The sequence below is a fragment of the Propithecus coquereli genome, unplaced genomic scaffold (genome assembly GCF_000956105.1).
Source record: "Propithecus coquereli isolate 6110/MARCELLA unplaced genomic scaffold, Pcoq_1.0 Scaffold117, whole genome shotgun sequence".
NCBI classification, from domain to species: Eukaryota; Metazoa; Chordata; class Mammalia; order Primates; family Indriidae; genus Propithecus; species Propithecus coquereli.
Window position 1 is genome coordinate 2575045 of NW_012135747.1, and position 26297 is coordinate 2601341.

The 26297-nt window shown below is 35.2% G+C and overlaps 1 protein-coding gene across 1 annotated transcript in view; it reads left to right on the forward strand.

Annotated features, from left to right (window-relative positions):
- The window catches only part of HERC4 (HECT and RLD domain containing E3 ubiquitin protein ligase 4), a 118316-nt gene that overhangs the window by 71041 nt on the left and 20978 nt on the right, over positions 1–26297 (forward strand). Inside the window, exons 15-18 of the mRNA XM_012658566.1 lie at positions 3129–3248; positions 17229–17327; positions 18806–18973; positions 19203–19346. Of these exons, the coding sequence (XP_012514020.1) occupies positions 3129–3248; positions 17229–17327; positions 18806–18973; positions 19203–19346 (531 nt within the window). The remainder of the gene's footprint in view (positions 1–3128; positions 3249–17228; positions 17328–18805; positions 18974–19202; positions 19347–26297) is intronic.

Genomic DNA, 26297 nt, shown 5'->3' on the forward strand with positions numbered 1-26297 from the left:
GGTTTTATATCTGGGTTCTCAGTTCTGTTCCACTGGTCAATGGCTCTATTTTTGTGCCAGTACCAAGGTGTTTTGATTACTACAGCCTTATAATAAAGTTTGAAGTCTGGTAAGTTGATACCTCCCATTTTGTTTTTATTGCCCAGTATTGTTTTTGCTATGCGGCAACCCACAAATTTTGATGTGTTTTTACTTTAAGCTTAAAATATTTTCCTAAAGCCCCTATTTTCTAGGTCTAACATCTGGGTTGTTGCCAAATCTGGCTGTTAATTGCTTTGTCTCTAGACACCTTTGTTTTATTTTGTTCATTTGATTTTTGTTATGTCTCACAGGTTTTAGCTAACTGTAAAATAGTAGAAACTGAAGTAAGTAGGTTTAAAGCCTATAAATGGGTATACCTTCTTTTGTCTGGCTGTTAGTGTGGGAAGTTAAATCAGTCTAGTCAGAAGTTATGTTGGGATTGAGTTTTAATTTCTCTAGTTAGCATTGCACCACAGGCCTCAAATTCCTCTAATGATGTCTTGTGTTCAGGGCAGAGGTGAGTGTCAAAGTGTGTTTTTCTCAATGTTGGTGCCCTTCTCTGCAGGCCTCTCCTCACTCTTGCCGGTTGTCAGTGGTAAACTGGTGTTGTGTGTTACTCAGTGCTTTCAAGATTGGTAGAGGGGATGGAACAGAAAAAGTTCTTTGTTGTGGTATAGCCTTGGTCTTAGGTAGATTATGTGTGCCTGGACCTCAGGATGGGACTTTCTCAGAGTTCCTTCCCCTTATCTCTGTGGCAGCCAAACTCTGCTTTGGCTCTTTTATGTGTCTTGCATGGAAATTACTGCTCCCTCTCCTAGCACTGGGGGGCCTCTGATCCTGTTTATAGAAGATTCTGGGCCCAGAACTGTTCTTGCCTCCCTTCCTCCCAGATATGGAAGGGTTTTTTTCCCCCAGCAACAAAGCATGAGTTTGCTTCCCCTTCCTCAGTGACTTAAGGCTCTTGCTCTGTGTGAGGAAAGGATCTGGGTAGGGTGATGGGCCTTTATTCCTGTATCACAGTGGCCACCAATTCCTTGTACCAATGAGAGGGGCTCTTGATATTCTGCCTTGTATCTGGTTGCCCTCATGGGCACCCAGCTAAGGTATGTGGAAGAGTCGGTGAGTGAGTGCAAACTGCTGGGGCTTCCAGAGGTTCTATACTGTCAAGCTATCCTACACTCAGCTTTAAGTAATTTCTTAAAATTTTAGCTGATTACTTCTTGTATGACAGTGGTATCTTGCTTGGACACAGAGGAGCCATTTCTGGCATCCTGTTTCATTTTGGAAGTATCTGCTCATCTTTGGAATTCAAGCTACTTGGTTATCTTGTACTTTAGCCCTCTCATTGGTTCCAGAAAGTTTTTTGGGTAATTTAGAAGTATTTTATTTAATTGGCAATATTCTGGGATTTTCCAAATATCTTTCTGTTACAGACTTTTTAATTCCATTGGGAGCAGAGAACATATTTTGTATATTTTGTATTCTTTTAAATGTTTTTGATTACATTAAGACTTGTATGGTCCGGGATATGGTCTATCTTAGTGAATGTTTTATGTACAATTATTGGGTGAAGTGTTCCATAACAGTGAGTTCAAGTCCGTTGAAATTGTACAAATCATTGATGGTTGCTGATTTTGTCTTCGTGTGTGTTAACTAGAGGGGGATGTTAAAATCTCCATCTATGATGGTGGTTCTGTCACTTTCTCCTTCATGTATTTTGAGTCTCTGCTATTTGGGATTGTTGTGACTTCTTGGTGAATTAATCATTTTATCAGTGTGAAATGTGCCTTTTTTCCTTTGGAAATGCTTTTTTATAACTTTTACTTTTAGAGTAGCCTCCCAGCTGCTGCTCTTTGTTGTTTTGTTGGTTTTTTTCCCCCCTTCCAAGTATCATCTTTTGCACTCTTGATTTGAGTTAGCCAAAGATGGAAGGGGAATTTGCACACAGATTTTGGGGCATTACCCTCTGGATTCTTTTCTGAGATTTTCATTCTCACTGTTCGGCAACCCCAGTCTCTAACCTCTGGCTCCTTTGTCTGGTAAGACTGCTGCTTTCTGCTTAAGCTCTGTCCCCACCCCTCATGTTGGTTTGGGGAAAAAATGTGGATCTCACATGTTTTTTCCACCTTAAAAAAATCATGTCCATTCCTGTTTCTGCCTACTTTTGGTTGATCTCCAGTGTTTTTAAGTATAGTAGCTGCTTTTTTATATTTTGTCTAGAGTTTATAATTGTTATTGTCAAGAGGATTAGTCTGATACAAAGTGTTCTGCCATATCCAGCACCAGAATTCCTCTAGTCTCTTTTAATTTAGAACATCTCCACCCTTTTTATCCCCATCACCTTGACTTTTTGAAGAATCCTGGCCAGTCTTATAAAAATCCCACAATCACGATTTGTCTGATTTTTTCCTCGTGGTGATGTTTAACTTGTTCCTGTATCCCTTGTATTTCCTACAGACTAGAATTTAGATCAAGGGACTTGATTATGTTCGGGTTAAACCTTTTTTGTTTCATAGATGGTACATATATTTTACCAGGAACATAATAATTCATTGTTCTGGTATTGGTAATGATTAGTTTGATCTCTCAGTTAAGGTGATACTCTCCACTATAAAAATTTGTTTTTCCCTTTGTAATTAGTAAGTAATCTCTGGGGTGGTAATTTGTACCCTCTTCATTTTTCACATCATACCCAGATGTCAACTCTTAAAGTTTTTCCTAGTGAGATCCCAGCACAGATCCCACACTTAACAAGTATTAGCTATTATTACTGTTGTTTAGGTCCCATTTCCCAACCATAAGTCCTTATAGTTTCTAGTTATATATACCATATACACTTTAATGGTACATATCTCATACTGTTGTGATTATAAAGACATTTATATCTTTCTCTTCTAGATTTTGGGGTACTGAATGCAGATCTCACATCTTACAAATCTTTGTGTCTCTCATAGCACTTAACCAGCATTTGATATATAGTAGGCACTCAGTAATTATTTTTTATAGCAAGAAAAAAATTAAGTGTCCAAAGCCTTTTGCTATTTAAACATTTTTAATCTCTGTCTTAGTTACTGGTTAAATTTAATGTTAATTACACTTTTTTGTAGGTAAATGAGAAAACGGGACAGATTATACAGTATGATAAATTTTATATACATGAAGTACAAGAATTGATAGACATAAGGAATGATTATATCAACTGGGTCCAACAGCAAGCCTATGGAATGGTATGTTTTCTGTGCATTTTGTGATTTCATTTCTATATATCACTTGTTCTAATACAAAAAAAACCAATAACTTGTTTCTGAAATACCTCAAAGTTTTTTCAGAGCTTTTATTTAAAGCTGTTTTTTTAGAAAATAAAAACACATTGTAAAGGAGTAGCTATATATTATACAATATTTATAAGCAAACATTCCACTCTTTTACCAAATCTAAACTGAAAAGCTATATTACAGTTTTCTAAAGAAAAATACAAATGTGACATGGATTTATAACTTTCAATTATTTTCCATGAGATTGCCTCTTATTTCTCTGATGTTAAGAATACTAGAGTCCCTGATATTGAAACTCTTACAAATGTTTTGTTCTTGTAAGATTAGTGCTTTGAAACTACCAGAAGAGAATCTTAGAGTCATTGATTCTGTTTTTGAATTTTCCCTGTTAAGTGTTTAATTTTATTTCAAATTTTTGATACACATCAAGATGTATACTAAGTCTTTAATAATTAGACACTTAATGTCTGTTAAAATAGTAGAATAGCCTTATAAAATTTGAATTAGGCACATAAAGTTTTAATGTAGGAATGGGTGAGCAGTGAGATATAAAATAGTCAGGTTTAATACTGTTATTTACTAGCCATTTTAGTATACTCGAGACCAACTTTTCTGTCCCCAAAGGAGGTAATTTAATGTGTGTGCAGTAGTGTGCAGTAGTTGTAGAAGGGTGATTAACCTTTCATTGCTTACTAGGCTTCTTGTGGATAGGCACTCTGTCAGCTAGCACCTCTGATAGTATCTGGAATATGTTTAGTATGCACTAAAAAGGTACAGTAGTTTTTGAATGGCAGCCTGGTTAGTTCATGCTATTTTTAGGATACTTTTACTTCCAGGAATCAACTTACTTCTAGATGTGTTTTCCTTCCATAGGTACTTAGGTCAGGACTGGGAGAGACTCATTGACTGTTCTCTAGAACTACTGGAAGGCTGAATCAGATTTATAGCCATTCTGTAGGTTTAGGTCTATTCATTTGCTCATTCAACAAATATTTAGTAAGAATTTCCTATGTAGCAGGTGCCGATTTAGGTATTGAAAATACAGTGGTGAGCCAGACACATTTGGGCCCTGTGTCTCATGAAATTTATAATTTAGTGGACAAAATTGATGATAAACAAAGCAAAAAAATACCAGCTAATAATATGTACTATATAGAGAATTAAAATGAGAGGATGAAGTGAAGACTGGTTTCTCGAGATTGAGTAATCTGAAAAGACTTGTCTGATCAGGACTGAGTGGTAATCTAAATGACAAGGGGCAGCCCTGTAAAAACAGTACAGAGAGAATTTAAAGAAAAATGAGCATTTAGTAAAAGACTTAGGTGAGAACAAGCTTGACATGTTCGAAGTATAGAAAGCTAAAATATGGGAGTGGGAAAGGATCAGAGAAATGGGCAAGGAACACATCATGGAGAGTTTAGTAAATTAGCATTAGGAATGATTTAATCTGAAGTGTTACGGTAAGCCATTAGTGAATGGTAAGCAGGGAGGAACTTAGTCTGATTTATATTTTGAATAATTGCTTTGTTAGCTAGGTAGGGAATGGGAAAAAATGAAAGAGGGAGACCAGTGAGACTGTTAATTTTAGTAGATTAGGGAAGAGAAAATGATGGGTTTGATTAGAATAGTAGTTGTACAGATGAAATAAGGAAATGGACTTTGAATACCTCTTGGAGATAAAAGGGACAAGAATCACTAATGGATTAGATATGAAATGAGGAAAGGAGAGAAATCCACAAAGGAGATTAAGAAGGAAAGGCTGGTGAGGAAGGAGGAAAAGCAGGGAAATGTCATGGAAACCAGAATTTAAAAGTGAAAAAATGTGTTGAATGCTGCTGAGGAGGAGGGTAAAACCATAGAGTTGATGGTAAATTTAGTTACATGCAGGTCAGTTGGTTACCTTGATAATGCCATTCTAGAGTTGGAGGTATTGCTAAAGAGAAATTTGGAGGTGAGGAAGCAAGAACATTAACCATAGGCAATACTTTCAAGAAGTTCTGCATTAAAAAGGAGCAGAAAAATGGAGTGGTAGCTGGAATCAAGGGATAGGTTTTTAGGAAAGAAAATAATTGACCTCAGGAAAGTTTTGAATATTTCCTCTTTCCTTCCCTATTTGAACTAAATCTCTGACCTAGGTGAAGCTTCTCAAATTCTTCTTCCAGAGCATCAGTAAAGGCAGGAGAAATAACCTATTTCTTGAGGTTTTAATCTTCCCTTGGCAAGACTTGTTCTGGAAGCTCATTTTCTCTCTTTGAACATAGTTAATTTTATATTCTGGACGTAATAGATACTGCAATGTAAAAGGCATTTAATTTATTTACCATTGAGAAAAACTGATGCTTCAGGAAATGAACCTTGTTTATCCCAAGACTGCATATGAACCCCCTGACATGCCACCTAGGGTACCCTGGGTCTATGAGCAGTGTTTTTGAAACAGGAATGATATATGGACTCCTTTTAAAGAAAAACAATTTCTTACAAAGCCCAGTGTTCACTTACATATTGTTATAATTATCTTATATAAATATATATACACATTAAACTAGTTCTAAACTTCTGATGCTTAGCTCTTAAAAGATCTCTAAAACCTTAACAAATTTTTAATTATAAATAAAAATACAAATTTAAAAATCAAGTTAATGTTAATTTAGTATGGAGGATGATTATGTTCTGATGATTAGGAATCCTGGCTCACACCATAAATATGGTAAGGAAGCAGAGTAACATAAGAGTGCCTGGCTTCAAAACAAGTCTCAGCAAATGCAGAAAAATCAAAATCATACCACGTATCTTCTAAGACCACAGTGGAACAAAACTAGAAATTAGTTCCAAGAGAAACTCTCAAAACTACACAAATACCTAGAAATTAAACAACCTGCTGCTGAACAATCCTTAGGTGAATGACAAAATCAAGATGGAAATAAAAAGATTTTTTTGAATTGCATGATAGAGACTACACAAGCTTCCAAAATCTCTGGGATACAACAGAAGCAGTTCTAGGAGGGAATATTATAGCCTTAAATGCCTATGTCAGAAAGACAGAAAGATCATGAATTAATAATCTAATGTCACACTTGAAGGAACTAACTAATAACAGAAGAACAAACCAAACCTCAAGGTAGCAGAAGAAAAGAAATAACAGAGATCAAAGTAGAAATAAACAAAATGGAAACAAAAGACAGAATATGAAGGATCAACAAAACAAAAAGTTGGTTCTTTGAAAAGATAAACAAAATCAATAGGGCACTAGCTAGATTAACCAGAAAGAGAAGAGAAAGGACTCAAATAAGATCAATCAGAATTGAAAAAGGGGACATTACAACTGATACCACAGAAATACAAAATATTGGCTGATGCTATCTTGGCCTCAGCCCATCTATATGCAGACGTTAAAATAAACTTCTTACATAAAAATTTAAAAAAAATACAAAATATTATCCATGACTACTAGGAAAGTCTCTGTGCACACAAACTAGAAAATTTAGAGAAAATGGATAAATTTTTGGAAACACACAACCTCCCAAGCTTGAATCAGAAAGAAATGGAAATCCTGAACAGACCAATAACAAGTAGCAAGATTGAAACAGTATTTTAAAATGTCCCAAGGAAAAAAAGTCCCGCTCCGGGCGGATTCACAGTCAAATTCTGCCAGACCTACAAAGAAAAATGGCACCTATCCTACTGAAACGGTTCCATAAAGTCAAGAAGGGGGGAATCGTCCCTAAATAATTCTATGAAGCCAGTATCACCCTGATACCAAAGCCAGGAAAATACACAACAACAACAACAAAAAACTACAGACCAATAGCCCTCATCAACTTAGATGCAAAAATCCTCAACAAAATACTACCAAACTGAATCAAATAGTGCATGAAAAAATTAATTCACCATGATTGAGTGGATTTCATCCCAGGGGATGCAAGGGTGGTTCAACATATGCTAATCAATAAATGTGACTCACCACATAAACAGAATTAAAAACAAAAATCATATGATCATTTCAGTAGATGCAAGAAAAACATTTGATAAAAGCCAGCACCCATTCATGATAAAAACTCAACAAACTCGTTATAGAAGGAACATACCTCAAAATAATAAAAACCATATATGACAAACCCACAGCCAGCATCATACTGAATGGGGAAAAGTTGAAAGCATTCCCCCTGAGTAACCAGAACAAAACAAGCATGCACATTGTCAACTACTTCTGTTCAACATAGTACTGGAAGTTCTAGTCAGAGCAGTCAGGTAAGAGAAAGAAGTAAAAGGCATCTAAATCAAGAAAAAGGAGAGGAAACTATCCTTTTTGCTGATGGTCTTATGTCTAGAAACCCTAAAGCCTCCAAGAATTGATCAATAAGTTCAGTAGAGTCTCAGGTTATAAAATTAATGTACACAAATCAGTAGCATTTCTGGATACCTATAACAGGCAAGCTGAGAGTCAAATGAAGAGCTCAGTGCCATTCACAGTAGCTTCAAAGAAAATAAAATACCTAGGAATATATTTAATCAAGGAGGGGAAAGATCTCTACAAGGGGAACTACAAAACACTGATGAAAGAAATCATAGTGACACAAAGAAATCATAGATGACACAAACAAAATGAAAAACATTCTGTGCTCATGGATTGGGAGAATTGACATTGTTAAAATGTCCATACTGCCCCAAGTAATTTACAGGTTCAACACAATTCCTATCAAAATATCAATGTCATTTTTCACAGATCTAGAAAAAACAATCCTAAACTTCATATGAAAACAAAAAAGAGCCAAAATAGCCAAAGAAATCTTAAGCAACAAGAAAAAATCTGTAGGCATCACATTATCTGACTTCAAATTATACTACAAGGTTATAGTAATCAAAACAGCATGGTGCTGGTATAAAGGTAGCCACATCAATGAAACAAGAATAGAGAACCCAGAAATAAAGCCATGTAGCTACAACCAACTGATTTTCAACAAAGCAGACAAAAACAACACACTGGGGAAAATACACACTATTTGATGATAAATGGTGCTAGGAAAACTGGATACCCACATGCAGAAGAATGAAACTGGGTCCCTCTCTCTGATCTTACACAAAAATTAAGTCAAAATGGATTAACGACTTAAATATAAGACCTGAAACCATTCTAGAAGAAAACACAGGAAAAACTCTTCTGGACAGTGGCCTAGGAAAAGCATTTATGACTAAGACCCCAGAAAACAAATACAGTAACAACAAGAATAAATAAATGGGACTTGTTCAACTAAAAAGTTTCTGCACAGCAAAGGACATAATCAACAGAGTAAATAATCAACCTACAGAATGGGAGAAAATATTTGCAAAGTATACATCTGACAAAGGACTAATATCCAGAATGTACAAAGAACTCAAAAAAAAAATCAGCCAGAACAACTCCATTAATAAGTGGACAAAAGACATGAACAGATTTTTTTCAAAAGAAGATAGACCAAATGACCAAGAAACATATGAAGAAATGCTCAACATCACTAATCATCAGGGAAATGCAAATTAAAATCACCCTGAGATTCTACCACACCCCTGTCAGAATGGCCATTACTAAAAAAAAAAAAAAAAAAAAAAAGATATTGGCACAGATACAATAAAAAGGGAATGCTTATACAGTGTTGGTGGGAATGTAAATTAGTATAACCTCTGTGGAAAACAGAATGGAGATTCTTCAGAGAACTAAAAGTAGACCTGCCATTCGATCCAGCAATCCCACTACTGGATATCTACCCAAAGGAAAAGAAGTCATTATATCAAAAAGACAGCTGCACCCAAATATTTATCACAGCACAGTTCACAGTTGCAAAGATAAAGAATCAACCTAAATGCCCATCAACTGGTGAGTGGACAAAGAAAATGTGGGGGTTGTATGTATGTGTGTATCATGGAGTACTTCTCAGCCATAAAAAGGAATGAAATAATGTCTTTTGCAGCAACTTGGATGGAACTAGAGACCATTATTTTAAATAAAGTATCTCAGGAATGGAACAACAAATACCACATATTCTCACTTAAAAGTGGGAGCTAAATGAGGGTTATCTATGGTCATAAGGTGGTATAATGGACTTTGAAAAGTAAGAAGGTAGGAGGGTAGGAGAAGGGTGAGGGATAAATGTCTACCTATCAGGTGCACTGTACACTATTCTGGTGATAGGTACACTGAAAGCCCTAACTTCAGCATTATACAATTCATCCATGTGACAAAAAACACTTGTACTCCTCTAAATCTTTTTGGGGCAGGGAAGTGCCTGGGTTCAACTCCCACCTCCAGCATTTATTCAACTCTGTGTCCTTAGGAAAATTATTTAATTTCTCTGAGATTTCATTTTCTTTTCTGTAAATTAGGATAATAGTCCTATCTTCAGCAGTTATTGAGAAGATTAATTGATGTGATCCATAAGAAGTACTTAGGGTAGTTGCTGACACATGGTTAAGTCTTGGTAAAATGGTGATTATTGTTAACTGGCTTCCTTGACACACGCTGCAAGTTTGGCAGTGGCCTCTGCTCTGAGGTGTCTGATAAGTCTGTTCCCTTGCTGCCTTTTTCTGTGTACTAAAATGAAATGTTAGCTTTTAGAATGAGATGTGATACTCATTTGGTGGCCATGACTCATCAAAAATACCATTTAAGTACAAAGTCCCAGACAATTACAGAAATCCTGTCTGGAAACAGTTTGGCTATAATCAGAACCATCGTAGGCCTTGGAGTTTCATGGCAATAGTGGGATTATAAATGGATTTTCCTAATTTTAGCTTTTTTAAATCAATTTTTAAAAGTATTGATAGTAAACACTAAATTTAAAATTCTCCCAGAGCACTCATAGACCCCCTAAGAATATATCTCCTGGGAATCTCCTCACCCAGTTTGAGAAACATTGTCCTGCAGAGTAATATCTGACTGTATCACTGAGAACTCTATCAGATGAGCTTTGACCTAGAATTTATATCTAATAACTTTACCTTGTTCTAAACACTGCAAGAAAATTATTTTGTCTTTATGCCATGGTCTGTTGGGTTTTTTTTCTCTATTACCTTTCTTTCCCAGTCAAGGATTTTAAGAATCCATCAGGTATATACTTCTCTGATCCCTAAACTGTAATAACTAATTCTGTGAAATTATTGGCTTTCCTTGTAATATCCTATTTTTTCTTTTTTTTTTAATTGCAAAATATTAAGGGGGTACAAATGTTTTTGTTACATGGATACCATTTATAATGCTAAAGTCAGGGATTTTAGTGTGCCCATCACCTGAATAATGTTCATTGTACCCGTTAGGTGAGTTTTTACCCCTCACCTCCTCAAACCTTCCCTGTAATATTCTTTCGTACTGCTGAGATGCCTAAAGTTTCAGCTCATTCCCTCATCCTTTTTCCACCTCTTTCTACTTAGATGTTTTTGTGAAGACTTTCCTTGATTTTCTTACTCCTACTAGTTACTACATAATCTGTGTTTTTTCCCAAGACTCTGAGCTTGATGTGTAAAACTATTGTTCCATTTGGATTACTTTGCTTTTTATCTCTTTTTCCCTCTGCTGTGATCTCTTGGCAAAATAAAAAAGCATGTACATTTTCTCTCTCTCTCTTTCATCTTCTGCTATTTTACCATTTTCCTTCACTTTCTAGGTATTGTTCTCAGTGTACATTTCCTTACCATCCTTTAACTTTTCTCTTAAATTATTTATTAAAATACCCTTGTGGTTACTACCAAACTCTTTCTTCTTTTTTCTTCCCTTTCTTATACTTTTAATTATTATACATGTGTATTACCAATGTATATTTGATAAAAATTGACTAATGCAGAATAAAGTATAAAAAGGCCTATCCTGTTTCAATTTCAGTGAGATTCAAGTTAAGTATTTTTTAAAAATGCAAATGCTATTTTTTCCAAAAACTGAATGTATACCTATGTGAACCATGTCAGATGTAAGTAAGTACTAATAAATATACTGTGGTAAATTGATGAAAATTTTATACTCTTTGATATTATATATTTATGTCATAAATCTTATTTATTTAATATTGTGTTGCATGTATAAATCATCACTGTATTAGTTCTGTGGCATTAAGTTGTTGTACATTATCTGTGGGCAGGTGTTGAGCTAGCAACATTGCATGTTCACCAGCAAAATAGGAAGATAAACTGGTCTAACATCTGGGTGAATCAGCTTTGGAAAGATGTATCAGTATTTAACTTCCCTAGGTTGGATTTCTTTCTCACTTGATAAAGTAAAGAAGTTGACTGAAAGTCCCTTGAAGCTCTAATATTTCCCAGAAAAGTTCGTCCTTGCTTTTTAAAGCTGCCTTGTCATTTTTAATGGCATTAATATTTTACAGGGATCCAGTCTTCAGATTCTTAGACTGATCATATTATCATTTTCTTTCCTTCTGCCTTGAATTACCAAATTATGTTTGTGTATTTTCATCTCCTTCATTTTAGAAGTATCCTTTTATTTCTGTCTTAGCTAAGACCCTTCCTATTTATTTGAATTATGAAGTAACTTCAGTATCTTTTCTTTATATCATCTCAGAGTAAACCTATGTTATGCCCTTAAATCAGTATGACACCAGCAGTGGTTTAGTGTTTTGCCATGAGTAATCAGTTGAAACTAAAAGGTGCCAAGGTGCTGCATCCTTTTTGTCTTTAAAAACTGGAACTCTCTGGCCAGGCGCGGTGGCTCACGCCTGTAATCCTAGCTCTCTGGGAGGCCGAGGTGGGTGGATTGTTTGAGCTCAGGAGTTCGAGACGAGCTTGAGCAAGAGCGAGACCCCGTCTCTACTAAAAATAGAAAGAAATTAATCGGACAACTAAAAATGTATAGAAAAAATTAGCCGGGCATGGTGGCGCATGCCTGTAGTCCCAGCTACTCGGGAGGCTGAGGCAGGAGGATCGCTTGAACCCAGGAGTTTGAGGTTGCTGTGAGCGAGGATGATGTCACGGCACTCTAGCCTGGGCAACACAGTGAGACTCTGTCTCAAAAAAAAAAAAAAAAACAAAAAAACTGGAACTCTCATTAACCATTGGTGTTAAAAGCCTTAGTGAAGTCTGATTTAGACCTTGAAACTCTGACTTTTGAACATTCATTTATTTAGGCCTTTGTTACTCTAGCTTCTAGGACCTTGAGTAACTATGACATTGAGTAAATTAGATATGCCTTAACCCAATTTCAGGCTCCCCTCATCTTCCTTAAAAACAGCCAGCAGTTAGTGCTTGACAGTATGGATTCGGAGCCAATAGTAGCTCACTCATACATTGAGTGGTGTGTTGAATTTTTAACAATAGACCTTCCATTCATCTCACATGTTTTTGTTATCTTGTCCCCACCCCCCACACCACTTTGTTTTCCTTGTAAATTTCCCTTGAAACTACTACTTTAATTTAATTTGAGCTGCCTTGCAACTCTTAATATTTCCCAGAAGAATTTATTCTTGCTTTTTATAGCATTTACTTTTTTAAATGTTTGAGCCTTTGTCTACAAACTTCAGTCCTTAAACTGAAATTTCGAATAATGAACTTAATCTGGTTTTCCCTTTGATGTTTCTCTCCTAGATAAACCATTTTACCTACGTCTGATAGTCTCTTCTTTTCTCAAGTTTTTTATGACCTATTATTTTCATCTTCCTGACAGTTCACATCTCTCCACAGTCAAATTTTTGATATAACCAAATCATATTCTACTTTAGTATGGCTTAATTACACTATAAATTTTAACACTGTCTTATTGACCTCCTTAGTGGATAATGATATGCATACCACCTATATCTAATTACATGTAGTAATAAAAAAGATAATGCATATATATTAATGTTCCACTATTTACCCAGGGATAACATCTATCTCCTATAATATTAATATTAACTCCCATGGTTTCTAGTGTAGTTATCAAGCAGGCCATAGGTGAATTTTGATAGGTGTTTCTTTGCTTATTTAAACTTTCTTAGTAGTAATAACACTTTTTAAGTGTCTTACAACAGGGATGTTGATAATGCGCGAGGCTATGCATATATATATATTTGTGTTATGTGGGAAATTTGTACCTTCCTTCCAATTTTGAACCTAAAAGTGCTCTAAAATAATAATGTTCTTTTTTTAATAAAAAGTCCCACAAGATATACTGTAAAAGGATTTCAGGTGTTCCTTTTAAATCGCCTTCCATTTAAACCGAGTAAAATCTAAAAGGTCTTTTTTGCAGAAAAGCCTCTAAAGACCTTCTTGTTAACACTTCCAGTAGCAACACTTACATAGTAATAGCTTGGTACTCTGAATTTGTTGAAAGAAACTATTATCAATAATTTTCTTTCTCGTAATAGGATTTGCATAGAGTCATGTTTTGCTTATGCTTGCACTGCTTTGGCTTTATTTAAGACAATATGGTGAAAGAACCCTAAGTCTTTGTTCATGTCTTAAAGCCTCCAGTAATCACCCTCATGGCATATGAAAACTTAGTCAACTGCAAAATTAGAGAGAATAGTCCACATAAGACTGCCCTCACTTCGAATACCAATTGCAAGTTTGAGGGGTTCCCCAAACTACTCTCAGGGTTGATAATTTGCTATAAGGCCTCCCAGAACTTACTGAAAACTATTACACTGATGATTACAGGTTATTACAGGAGAAGGATACAGGTTAAAATCAGCCAAGGGAAAAAGTACATAGGGCAGAGTCTAATAAAACTACCAAAGGCAGAGCTTCTGTTGTCCTTTCCCCATGGAGTCATGGATGACTTACTTTCTCAGCATCAATGAGTGACCTTACTCACAGAGTTTTGCTAGCCAAGGAAGCTTACCTGAACCCTGGTGCCCAGAGTTTTTATTGGGGCTCAGACACATCCTGCTCATGTGGCTGACCATTAGTCCCCAGCTCTTCTGGAGGCAGAACTGATACCACATGGCCCAAGCCCCCATCATAAATCACATTGTTAGATTGTCCAGTGGCTAAAGCTCCCAGGCAAACAAAGACACTCTGTCTGTCAGGCATAGTTCGCCTCCCCATAGCCAAGGGCAGTGCCCTCTCTTTGGATAAGATTCGATCCTCGCTACACAAAGCACCATCCACAAATTTATAATAGTAACGTATTTCTAGTGCTTTACATGAGTCTGTACTCTGAGCATATGGGGAAGCTTTCCATAAGAAATTGCACATTTCTGTTCAATAAAGTGGTAAGCTTACATTATAATTTCCACTATTATTTCCTTCATAAGTACATCTTTCTCTCTTCATTTCTTCTTTCTACTTACCAACCCCTGTGTCCTGTCCTCTACTTTCTATTTTACATTAATTCAGTTTTAAATAATGCTTAATATAAGATACCTTATGTTTTACTGGTTTTTTCTGTCAAATAAAAACAATTTGTGGCTTATTTTTTCTCACTTTGTTTCCATATAGCAATTTAATCTACTAAACACTTTCAAATATTTTGTCAAGATTAACCAAGTCTTCTGAGGAATGTTTTCTCCATTTTCCAGGTAGAGAAACTGAGCCATAAAATTACTTCTTCAAGACCAAGTCAGGCTTAGAATTAGTTTCCCTTTTCTACCTAAATTTTACAAATGGGGGTGCTAAGTTGCTGAAACCAAATTTCATTATGTTCAAGCCTCGATAATTTTATGATCACAGGGTACTGAAACAAAGATATAGATATAGATATATAAGATGCATGTGGAAAGGGTAAGTTTTGTTGTAGATGTATTTTCTACCTCATTAATTCAATATTCTGCTATAGCAACATATATGAAATGCTACTTTGAATAGAAATAGTTAAATTTGGACACTAACATTGCTCTTTCCTCATTATTGTTATATTCTGCATTGCTGTCTTAGGATGTCAACCATGGATTAACTGAGGTAAGTTTGGTGTAATAAAGTCTCATGTTCAGAGTAAGATATACTCTTTTTTGTCCTAAGTGATGGGAGAGCCAAAGGTTCCTTTTCTGTATGATTTTTATATGTGTGTGTGTGTGTATATATATATATATATATATATATCATTCTTAAAATTAAGTCTATAGAAATTATCCTGTTTTAACATTTCAGAAGAATTTTCTGAAGAAAAGTAACGCCTATTTTAGTTAACATTACACCTATATGATGCCTTTCAACAATATTTGCTTTAGAATAGTTCCTATCCTCCTCAAATCTTCCAATATAAAATGTAATGTGTCCTCACAATATAAAAAAGCGAACTTTTACTTTAAAATTTGATAAATGCCTACCTAATAAGGCAGAAAACATTTTATATTAGAGAAGTAAAATGAGCTTTATTTTTTTAAACTAATAATTGGTAATCAGAATGGTCACAAAATTAAGCTCTTTCATTATGATCTTTCTCACTTTGTCTCACATGCTATCGTAATATATAAAGTTCTAGCACTTTGGCTTACGTAGTAAACAACCCTAAACTGCCCTTTTAACACTTGGGAACATTATAATACTTCTTTTATCTGTTAGAGATGTCCAGTTTTGCTTTGCTTTGCTTTTTGTTTGTTTTTTGCTATGCTTTTTCCGGCACTTGAACCAATAAGGCATTTTGAGTTAGCTTTAAATTGTAGGTCTAATATTGTTTGCTTCCTCATTCTCAGATAGAAGTAAAGTTGTGAAAACATGGTGTTTTGGAGCCAAAGAAGCACTTTAGGAATACTTAAATCTTTTTGAGTTTCAGAGAAGTAAACTGACTTTCTATGATCAATAGCTATGTTTTGCCACTAATATAGGATGAAGGTGTAAACTTTGTCACATGGGAGATTTTGAAGAGTGATAATTTATATCAGGTGCATATAACTCACATATTGTCTCATATGTTGAGAGCAAAGAATTGATAGTGATTGGGCAATATTAGATTAATTTGTTTTTGGTGGCTATAGATAAGAGAGACTTAGATAAATTGAAATATATTCAAGAGAAGGCAGGATAAAAAAGAGCTAGAAACCATATTATTTTCAGAATGGCTAGAAACACTGGGAATGTTTAGAGTGGAAAAAAGACAATTTAGGGAGAGAATGATCAGAACTTAAAATATTTCAGTCACGTACACTTCCCTGCAGGAGCAAAACAAAGACTAAACGATGCATAGTGATATATAGAAATGCAGATTTGGACTTAATATAAAGAACTTTTTGATCACTTCATAAGAAGGGATTGTTTATGGTGTATTGCTGCTTCATTGGAAGCCTTATAACAGCAGCTCCGCGTCAGGACAGGCACAAAAGTATTGCCTTGTTTAGATGATAGGAGTAGATCTTCTTCCAACTGCAAGAAAGTATGACTGACAACTGATAACTCTTTGTATTTTACTGCACTGTTAAAATAATTAGCACTCAATCACTGCATTATCTGCTAGGATAAATAATTGTTTCTGATAGTGATAATAATAGATTAGTTCTGCTAACTTTAAGGGCTAACAGAATAATAATACTAATATTGCTTTTTTTGTATGTTAAGTGAATGAACAGAGTGTTGAACTCATAATTTTGGGACCCTAATGACAATGACATTCAGTAAATATTTGTTAGCTGAAGGAATAGGCCGATTACTTATAACTGGCCTCAGTTGCTAGAGTAGCCCTAACATGTGGGAAGTGGATACTGTATTTAACATAGAAGCCCCTAATTTTAGAATAAGTTTGCAACCTCATGTGCTGAAACTTGGAGTTAATGTATGCGAAGCAAAAGATACTTGTAATTTATAATTTTATGGACTCTTAAATATATGGTTCCCTCCTAAAATTGGGAATTGGCTTTATTCCAAAGCCTCAACTAATTATTAATAAAAATTCTATATTCAGAAATAAGCAACCTGTTTTATTTATAATTCCTTAACCACATGTGAGTAAACTAAGAATATGATCAACTTTATAAGAAACGACAGCACCCACAATAAGTTTATCACAAATCAATTTGTACTAATAAGTTAATTTTTTATTTCCAGTTGGCAGATATCCCTGTTACAATCTGCACATATCCATTTGTATTTGATGCCCAAGCAAAAACTACTCTGTTACAAACAGATGCAGTCTTACAGATGCAGGTAAAATATTGTATAGTACTAATCTGATTTGAGAGGGTTTTTTAAAATTGTTTCTGTGATGTTTTTAGAAAATAAATATTTGAAATTTGCCTATAATCATTAATCAATGTACTCAAAGGACCTTGGATAGCTACAAAGAAGACTGCCGCATGTGCCATGTGTATTCTTAGGAGGGCTGCTTATAAAAAAGGGCTGCAATGAAAATAGAATAATTTAGACCGTAATCAGTTTGTATCTTAAAAAATGGTATAATCCTTTTCATTACAGAAATATGCAATCTTTATGAACAGTGTTAACTAGTTTGCTTGATAAAATATTGGTTTGTTTCAAAATCTTGCTTCATTATGTATTTATATACTTGATAAAAGGTGGAAGTCACTAGTGAGATGATGTTAAAGTAAGAAGCATTTGATCACTTGTTAGGAGGATGTTAAAATTTCCTTGAAGAAAGTTTTAGTAATAAGCTATTTTCCTGAGGTTGCTCATCATTATCTCCTGTTCCTCTTTCTTCTCCCATTCCTATCTCCCTGGCCCCCCTTCCATTTTATGTTGAGCATTCTTTCATTTTTTAAAAACTAATTCATATTATGACTTTGAAGAGTTACAGTAAGTTTGCTTTATCATTTAAACCTGTAAATAAAAAAGATTTTGAGCTTTCTCCTCTGGTATAGAATATCTCACTATACAGGATAAGGACTAAGGAAAGGATGAAAAGAGACTTTGAATGTTTAATATTCTAAAAATACTTTTTAAAATTTAAAAACCCTAAATCTTAATAATCGTTTTCATTCTGTTCAAGTAAATGCATGTGGTATTCTAAATCCCTCCACATATTTTAATAAATACTAGGAGGAGTTTTAGAGATGAGCTTATTTCCATTTTCATCAACAGAAATAAATATTTTTGTAGGTTTCTGTGCTAACAACTAGTAAACCAGTTTTTTGGAGGTCTTTGTTAAAATGGTAAGTTAATAACTTAGGTGCTTTTAATATGGGATATTCCATTTTAGACAAGAACCCAGGGAAAACGATAGGAAAAGAATAAATGCTTTAGATGATAAAAGCCAAATGCTTGGTTTGTGAACACATGCGATGATCACCCTAGTAGATGGATTTCTGTAGTACTTCCTTAGGTTGTACTAATTCTCTGTAAAGGTTTGTTTTATGCTGTTTTTTTTCTCCTCAATCTCTATCCCTACTCTCCAGTTTTAGATTTACCATTATTATCATAATTCTATGCTTACTTAATGGTGTTATGAGTTAGACATTAATATAAAAAATTTAAAAAGATACTCTTTATGTTCAGTTCAATTTTTATGCTGTACTAGATACTCTGTTAGGTGTTGTATGAATTCAGTAGCATAGGAATTATTATAGGAATTATTGCATACCTATACATAATAGGTAGATGTTAGCTTATCCAGTCACAATAGCTTCTTTGTAGCATTGCTATTAAAATTTTAATCTTTTGTTTTCTAGATGGCCATTGACCAGGCCCACAGACAGAACGTCTCCTCTCTTTTTCTCCCAGTGATTGAATCTGTGAATCCCTGCTTAATTCTAGTGGTGCGTAGAGAAAATATTGTAGGAGATGCGATGGAAGTCCTCAGGAAAACAAAGAACATAGATTACAAAAAGCCACTCAAGGTAATTTGACATTTTCTGTTTTATAATTGGGGCGTTTATTCGGAAGCTGTGTTTCAAGTTTTCCTATTTGTTTTTAGTGAGTGAATTTTTAAAATTTAATAAATATAATTATGTATTTTTTTAAATGATTGTTGAGCATTTATACGTAATGAATAACATGTTATACGGTCTCCAGAATGTACTTTGATTTCTTTCCAGTCTACTCAGTGTTTGCATTATGCTATTGTAGGTTATATTTGTTGGAGAAGATGCTGTTGATGCAGGAGGGGTACGCAAAGAATTTTTCTTGCTCATCATGAGGGAATTATTGGATCCTAAATATGGCATGTTCAGGTATTATGAAGATTCCAGGCTCATTTGGTTTTCTGATAAGGTAAATGTCCAACGGTCTAAATTACTTCTGTGTATATACCTATGTATGTATACCTATATGTGCCAAGTTAACTCAGTATATAAGAGTTATTACTAGATTCCTACTATATTTTGTTCAGAGATCTGCTTTATTACAATTTTAAAAATTACAAATTTTTGGACTTGGAGTCATCAAAACACATTAATGCTTACCACACATTTCAAATTAACAATGTTGACTATTCCTTCTGCTGATTTCAATTTGGGGATTGAATAATAATTGCCAGATTAACTTTTCTTCTGGGAAAAATTCACTTATCATTAGGTATCATTGATCTCTCTACCTTATCATTTAGGTCAGGGCTTAGCAAACTTTAGTCCATTAGCCAAATTCTTCCCACCACATGTTTTTGTAGATAAAGTCATGCCCACTCATTTACCTATTGTCCAGGATGGCTTTCAAGCTACAACAGTAGAGGCAGAATTGAGTAGTTACACAGAGACCTCATGGCCAATAAAGCCTAAAATATTTACCACCTGGCTCTTTACAGAAAAAGTTTCTTGACCCCTGATTTAGAGACTATAAGTGAAATGAATGGTCCATTTGTAGAGCTCTGAGTTGAAAGAAATTTGAGTAGAGTATCTATCTATCGGTTATAAAAACCTCGATGTACTATTTAATCCTTCTGTCAGGCTGGCGGTCTTGTATGATGTTAGCCACTGTTGATGCTCAGTGCCTAGAGCCATTAATTCATTAGGAGTTGCAAAATGGTGCCACTCTAATTCTAATATTTCTTTTTCATTTATTAGCTTGGATACTTCCAGATAGAGAAATTTTCCCACACTGTTTGATTCCTTAGTAGTACAGTTCATGTGGGAAAGGGTTTATTCTATTTACCAATTTTTCAAAAGAATAAATCAGTTCATTATCATTTTCCAGTGGTAACAATGCAGTTCTTGGTTTTGTTTTTAAGTATCATTATATATTCATGGATTTAAGCATGTCTGATGTTTTCCAGTCCATTGCAGTTATTGTCTTTATAGATGCTTATATTGTCCCATCTTTGTCCAGGGAGAATTCTTCAAGCTGGTACCTGAGTCCTTTTGAAACAACCTTAGTACTCTTTGGTGGCTTCCTCGCTACCTAGTGTACTTGATGTGACAAAATGTTCCAGACTTAAACATTTACTGCTTAACAATACCAACATTACCACTAATATTGTGATTACTCAACAAATTTTTTAAACTGTTTTACAATTCTTTTTGACCTTAGGACGTACCCTGACCTTAGGACGTACCCTAATAGAGATAGACAACCAAATAATAGTGTTTTCATATCACTTGAAGTTGTTATATTCTGTATAATTATACCACCAAGTAGTTACACATTTAAGTTGTTTTTTATTTTTAGGTATTACCTGTTTAAATTTAATTTTATAATACAAAATATTTATGTAGTTCCAAAGTCAAATCTATAAAATAAGATATATTAAAAGAAGTCAAGCTCTACTTTATATTCTCCCTCCTCTTACGGATAATCTTTTTAAAATAGGGTAATCTTTTTAAAACTTTGTGGGTTATCCTTTTTTTAAAAAAGTAAATATAAGTAGATAGCAGTATATTACATACCTAAATCAGTTTCCTGGTTTTGACCATGGTTATATAAGCTGTTATCATTGGAGAAAACTGAGTAAAAGGTACACAGGAATCCTTTATACTGCTTAAACAATTTGTGAGTTTTAAAGTGTTTTAAAAGAAGATTTATTTTTTAAAAGCAGTAATATGCATATTTTTTTTCTTCATGAAGACAGGGTATTTTATTATAGGTGGGAAATTGGAGCATGTTTGCATGTTGTTGTGATTAATTACTCAAAAAGTGAAAAATGAGTGATGAAGGAGGAGATATCAGTTGCAGGAGCAGAGTCCTTAAGTTGTGAAGAAAGAATGGGGTTTAGTGCACTAATGGAGAATTGACTGTAGTTAGACACATAGATCCATAATATCCAGAGGGAAAGCCACATATATATGTAAACACAAATCACTTGATAGATTTGATGGTAGGATGTGAAGTTGTCTTGATATTGTTTCTATTTTATAGTGAAATAAGATGCAAGGTCATTAGAGGATTAAAATGGGAGAAGGATGAAGGAGTTTTGAGGAGAAAGGAGAAGTTGTGAAATTATCATTTTGGGGAATGGGAAAGGAAATTGACCATGTAAATAAATATAAGACTAGACTGGTAGCATTGAAGGCCCACTTGAGACTTATATTCATGAATTTCAAATGAGAGCAGTTGGCTTGGTTGATATTTTATGTTTTTTGTTTTTTTTTCCTTCTCTCTTTAGTCACATTTAGCTGCTTGGGTAGAAGTAAGGAAAAGGCCAACACTTGATTTTAACCAGGTTGTGGGTTTTTGTTTTTTTTTTTTTTTTGAGACGGAGTCTCACTGTGTTGCCCGGGCTAGAGTGCCGTGGCGTCAGCCTAGCTCACAGCAACCTCAAACTCCTGGGCTCAAGCGACCTTCCTGCCTCAGCCTCCCGAGTAGCTGGGACTACAGGCATGCGCCACCATGCCCGGCTAATTTTTTCTATATATTTTTCGTTGTCCAATTAATTTCTTTCTAATTTTAGTAGAGACGGGGTCTCACTCTTGCTCAGGCTGGTCTCGAACTCCTGAGCTCAAACAATCCGCCCGCCTCGGCCTCCCAGAGAGCTAGGATTACAGGCGTGAGCCACCGTGCCCGGCCCAGGTTGTGGTTTTAACAGGTGAGTGTAGCACAGAAGGGAGTAAACCAAGAGAGGGATTTATGTTGATGGACCATACAATTTAAGTTTTGTGAGGACTTGGTTTGGAGATGATAATAATTATTAGTAATAAATAAACAAGTGGTGGAGTCAGTGGATTGCACTTGATGGTGGAGGTGAATTGTAGTGTGGGTCAGGATTAGGGAGACTGAGATGAAGCTAGAGATGATGGTCACAATAGGGAATGCCTTAGAGAGTTGAGATTTGGAGAGTTGCAGTTGAATATAAGATACAACCATGGGAATAGGTGTTTGAGGTGTGAAGGAGGACAAGATTGTTGAAAGTAAACAGGTCCAGAAATTGAGAGGCTAGAGTGTTGGATGCATTTTTTGCCTAGATATTGAAATCATCAAAAACAATGGCAGGAATAGTAACAGAGAAAGAAAGCGTAAAATATTGCCAAAATCTGTGAATGAGGGATTGTGGAAGGTCTTTAGACAGCCGTACAAGGAACAATAGCAGGGGTTATAGTGAGTTGATAGATGTTTCAGAGAAGTTGGGGTTTTAGGAAGGCAAGTTAGAAGCATATATAGCAGCACTGAAGAGCAAGGAGAGACCTGCCTTACCTCTAGGCCCCATCATATGAGGGGTTGGAAGAGAGAAAAGACAGCATTTATGATCACTGCAGGGGAAATGGTGTCCTCAGGAGACAGCCTTGTTCACTTAGAACAAAAAGGGAAAGAAAATTTGGAGAAGTTTAGAATACAGGCAGTTTTCAAACGATACATTGTGAATTCCAGAGCAAACAGTAAAAGGGCTTGGTAGAGCAAGGACAGTCATGAAATTATGTTATATTTTAGGAGATATTCAGTGCCATGTGGATGTGGGATTAGGGTTAACTTGTGAGTTTTCAGGCTTTGTATATTGGTAGGAAAACAGGCATGGGAGATACAATGGAATAGTCCTAATGGCTTGAGATGGGTGGATGACCCGTCGAGGTAGATAGCCGCCTTCCTGGCATTCACCTCTTAGAGCAGTTTGTAGTGGTATAACAAGTATAATTTGAGAGGGCATATGGGGTGGGGACCTGTCCTGCTAGGAACACAAAGAATTCTGCAAAAATAGGTAGTATTTTGAGACCAGGTGAGGGATACTTGTAACAAGTTTTATGATGGATCTCTGTGGGACCTTTTCAGTTATACCTCAGCTTAGCCAATGAGAGCCCCCTAGAGCTGGCTCACCTTTTGTGTACTTTTGACATATCCCCATTATTCTTCAGGCATTTCCTTACATTGGGTACAGTAAATGTTCCAGGCTTATCTTGTGTTTTCTCTTCCCCAGCCCTGGCATTAACCATATTTCCATAAGAGCTTTCTTGTCTTTAAGAGGAAAATGGTATTTGGAAATCAAGTTCTGGATGCCAAGTATACTCGTTGCTGCCAGGGAGTCATTGCTTCATGTTTTTCTCAGCAGAGAAGCAGGAACTATATATGTGTGTACACACATGCACATACAGATCTATCTATATTTATGCCCATTTATATGTTGAAGATCATGAGATCAGACTGATACCTCTAATTCTACCCAAATACCAGAGTTTACTCTAGCCTTCTCCTTTTCCACATTGTGTATATAACTTTCAACACCAATGAGAAATCTGCTGTCATCTTTAGGGTATTTACTCAGTCTCCCTGTATGTAACCAGTCTTTGGGGGGCACTGGTCTAAAGCTCAGCCTCATATATACTGGACTACCGTCCAAATTCCCTTTGTCATGTTAAGAAATTCCCTTCTGTCCCTTGTTTGTTAGGTGTTTTTATCATGGAAGAGTATTGGAAATACTCTTTTGTCTAGTGCTTCTCCTACATCACTTGAGATGATCGTGTGGTTTTCTTTTTTCATTTTGTTTATATGGTGAACCACTCTTGCATTCCTGGGGTAAACCCAACGTGGTCATGGTGTATAATCCTTTTAATATGCTGCTTGATTCAGGTTGCTTTTTTTTGTTTGTTTTTTGGGAGGCAGAGTCTCACTATTGCCTGGGCTAGAGTGCAGTGGAGTCATCACAGCTCACTACAACCTCAAACTCTTGGGCTCAGATGACTCTCCTGCTTCAGCCTTCCAAGTAGCCAGGACTATAAGTACACGCCATCATGCCTGGCTAATTTTTCTAATTTTTTTTGGAAATGGGGTCTTGCTCTTGCTCAGTCTGGTCTTTAACTTCTGGCCTCAAGTAATCCTCCTGCCTTGGCCTCCCAGAGTGCTAGGATTATAGGCATGAGCTACTGTGCTACTGCGCTGCCAGGCCAAGTTTGCTATTATTTTGTTGATGATTTTCCCTTCTGTATTTGTAAGGAATGTTGGTCTGTAGCATTGGGTTTTTTGTTTGCTTCTTTATTTTGTTTTGTTTTGTTTTTTCAGGGTTTTGTTTTTTGTTTGTTTGTTTTGTTTTGTTTTTTGTTTTTGTTTTTGGTGAGGTCTTTGTCTGGCTTTGGTATCTTGGTAGTGCTGACCTCATAGACTGATTTAGAAAATGTTCCCTTCACTTCAGTTTTTTGGAAGAGTTTGAGAAGGCTTGGTGTTAATTCTCCTTTAAATGTTTGGTACGGTCGGTCCTTCGTTGGAAGGTTTTTGATTGCTGATTCAAACTCTTTAATTGTTATGGGTTTATTCACGTTTTCTAGTTCTTATAGTATCTACTGAGTACAGTTGGCCCTTTGTATCCAGTGGTTCCGTGTCCATGGATTCCGCCAACTGCAGACCAAAAATATTCTGGGAAAAAAAATATTCTGTATACATCTGTACTTGAATGTATACAGACTTTATTGTCATCGTTCCCTAAACAACACAGTATAACAACTATTTACATAGTATTTACATTGTATTAGGTATTATAAATAATTTAGAGATGATTTAAAGTATACAGGAGGATGTGTGTAAGTTATATACAAATACTGCACCATTTTATATCAGGAACTTGAGCATCCTTGGATTTGGGTATCTGCAAGGAGGTCCTAGAACCAATCCCCTATAGATACTGAGGGACGACTGTAGTTTGTGGGTTTGTAGGAATTTGTCCATTTCATCTAGGCTATCTATTTTGTTGGTGTACAATTGTTCATACTATTTTTTATAACCTTTTTTATTTGACTCTTCTCTTTGTTTCTTGGTCAGTCTAGCTAAAGGTTTGTCACTTTTGTTGATCTTTTAAAAGAATCAACTTTTGGCTTTGTTGCTTCTATTTTTTCTCTATTCTCTATTTCATTCATCTCTGCTTTAATCTTTATTTTCCTCCTCCTGCTAGCTTTGGATATAGTTTGCTCTTCTTAGTTCCTTAGGAGATAAAGTTAGGCTATTGATTTGAGGTCTTCATTCCTTTTAAATTTAGGTATTTACAACTTTTAATTTCCCTCTAAACACTGCTATTCTTGCATCTAATAAGTTTTGGTATGCTGTGTTTTCATTTTCATTAGTCTCTAAGTAATTACTTATTTCCCTTGTGATTTCTTCTTTGACCCATTGGTTATTGAAGAGTGCAATATTTAATTACCATGATAGTGAATTTTCCAGATTTCTTTTTGTTATTTCTAGTTTCATCCCATTGTGGTCTGAGGAGATTTTTAAAATGATTTTAGTCTTACTAAATTTATTGAAATTTATTTTGTGATCTAACATGATCTTTCCTAGAAAATGTTCCATTGTACACTTAAGAAGAATGTATATTCTGCTGTTATTGGGTGGAGTGTTGTATATATGTCTGATAGGTCTCATTGGTTTATATTATTGTTGAAGTTCTCTATTTCCTTATTGGTCTTCTGTCTGATTCTATACCTTATTGAAAGTGGGGTATTAGAGCCACCAACTATTATTTCAAAGCTGTCTTTTTCTCCCTTCACTTCTTTCAGTTGTTGCTTTTATATATTTTGGAGCTGTGTTGTTAAGTACATGCATATTTGTAATTGTATATTCATGATGAATTGACTCTATTATCAGTATATGACTTTGTCACTTTTAGAAATTTTGTATTATGTCTATTTCGTCTATTATTAGTATAGTCATTCCAGCTCTCTTTTGTTACTTTTTCCATGAAATAAACTTTTTTCTAAACTTTGCCTTTCAACCTATTTGTGTCTTTGGATCTAAAACAAGACTTAGTTGGATTATATTTGTTTGTTTAATCCATTCTGCTGGTCATTTCTTTTTAATCACAGAGATTAATCCACTTACATT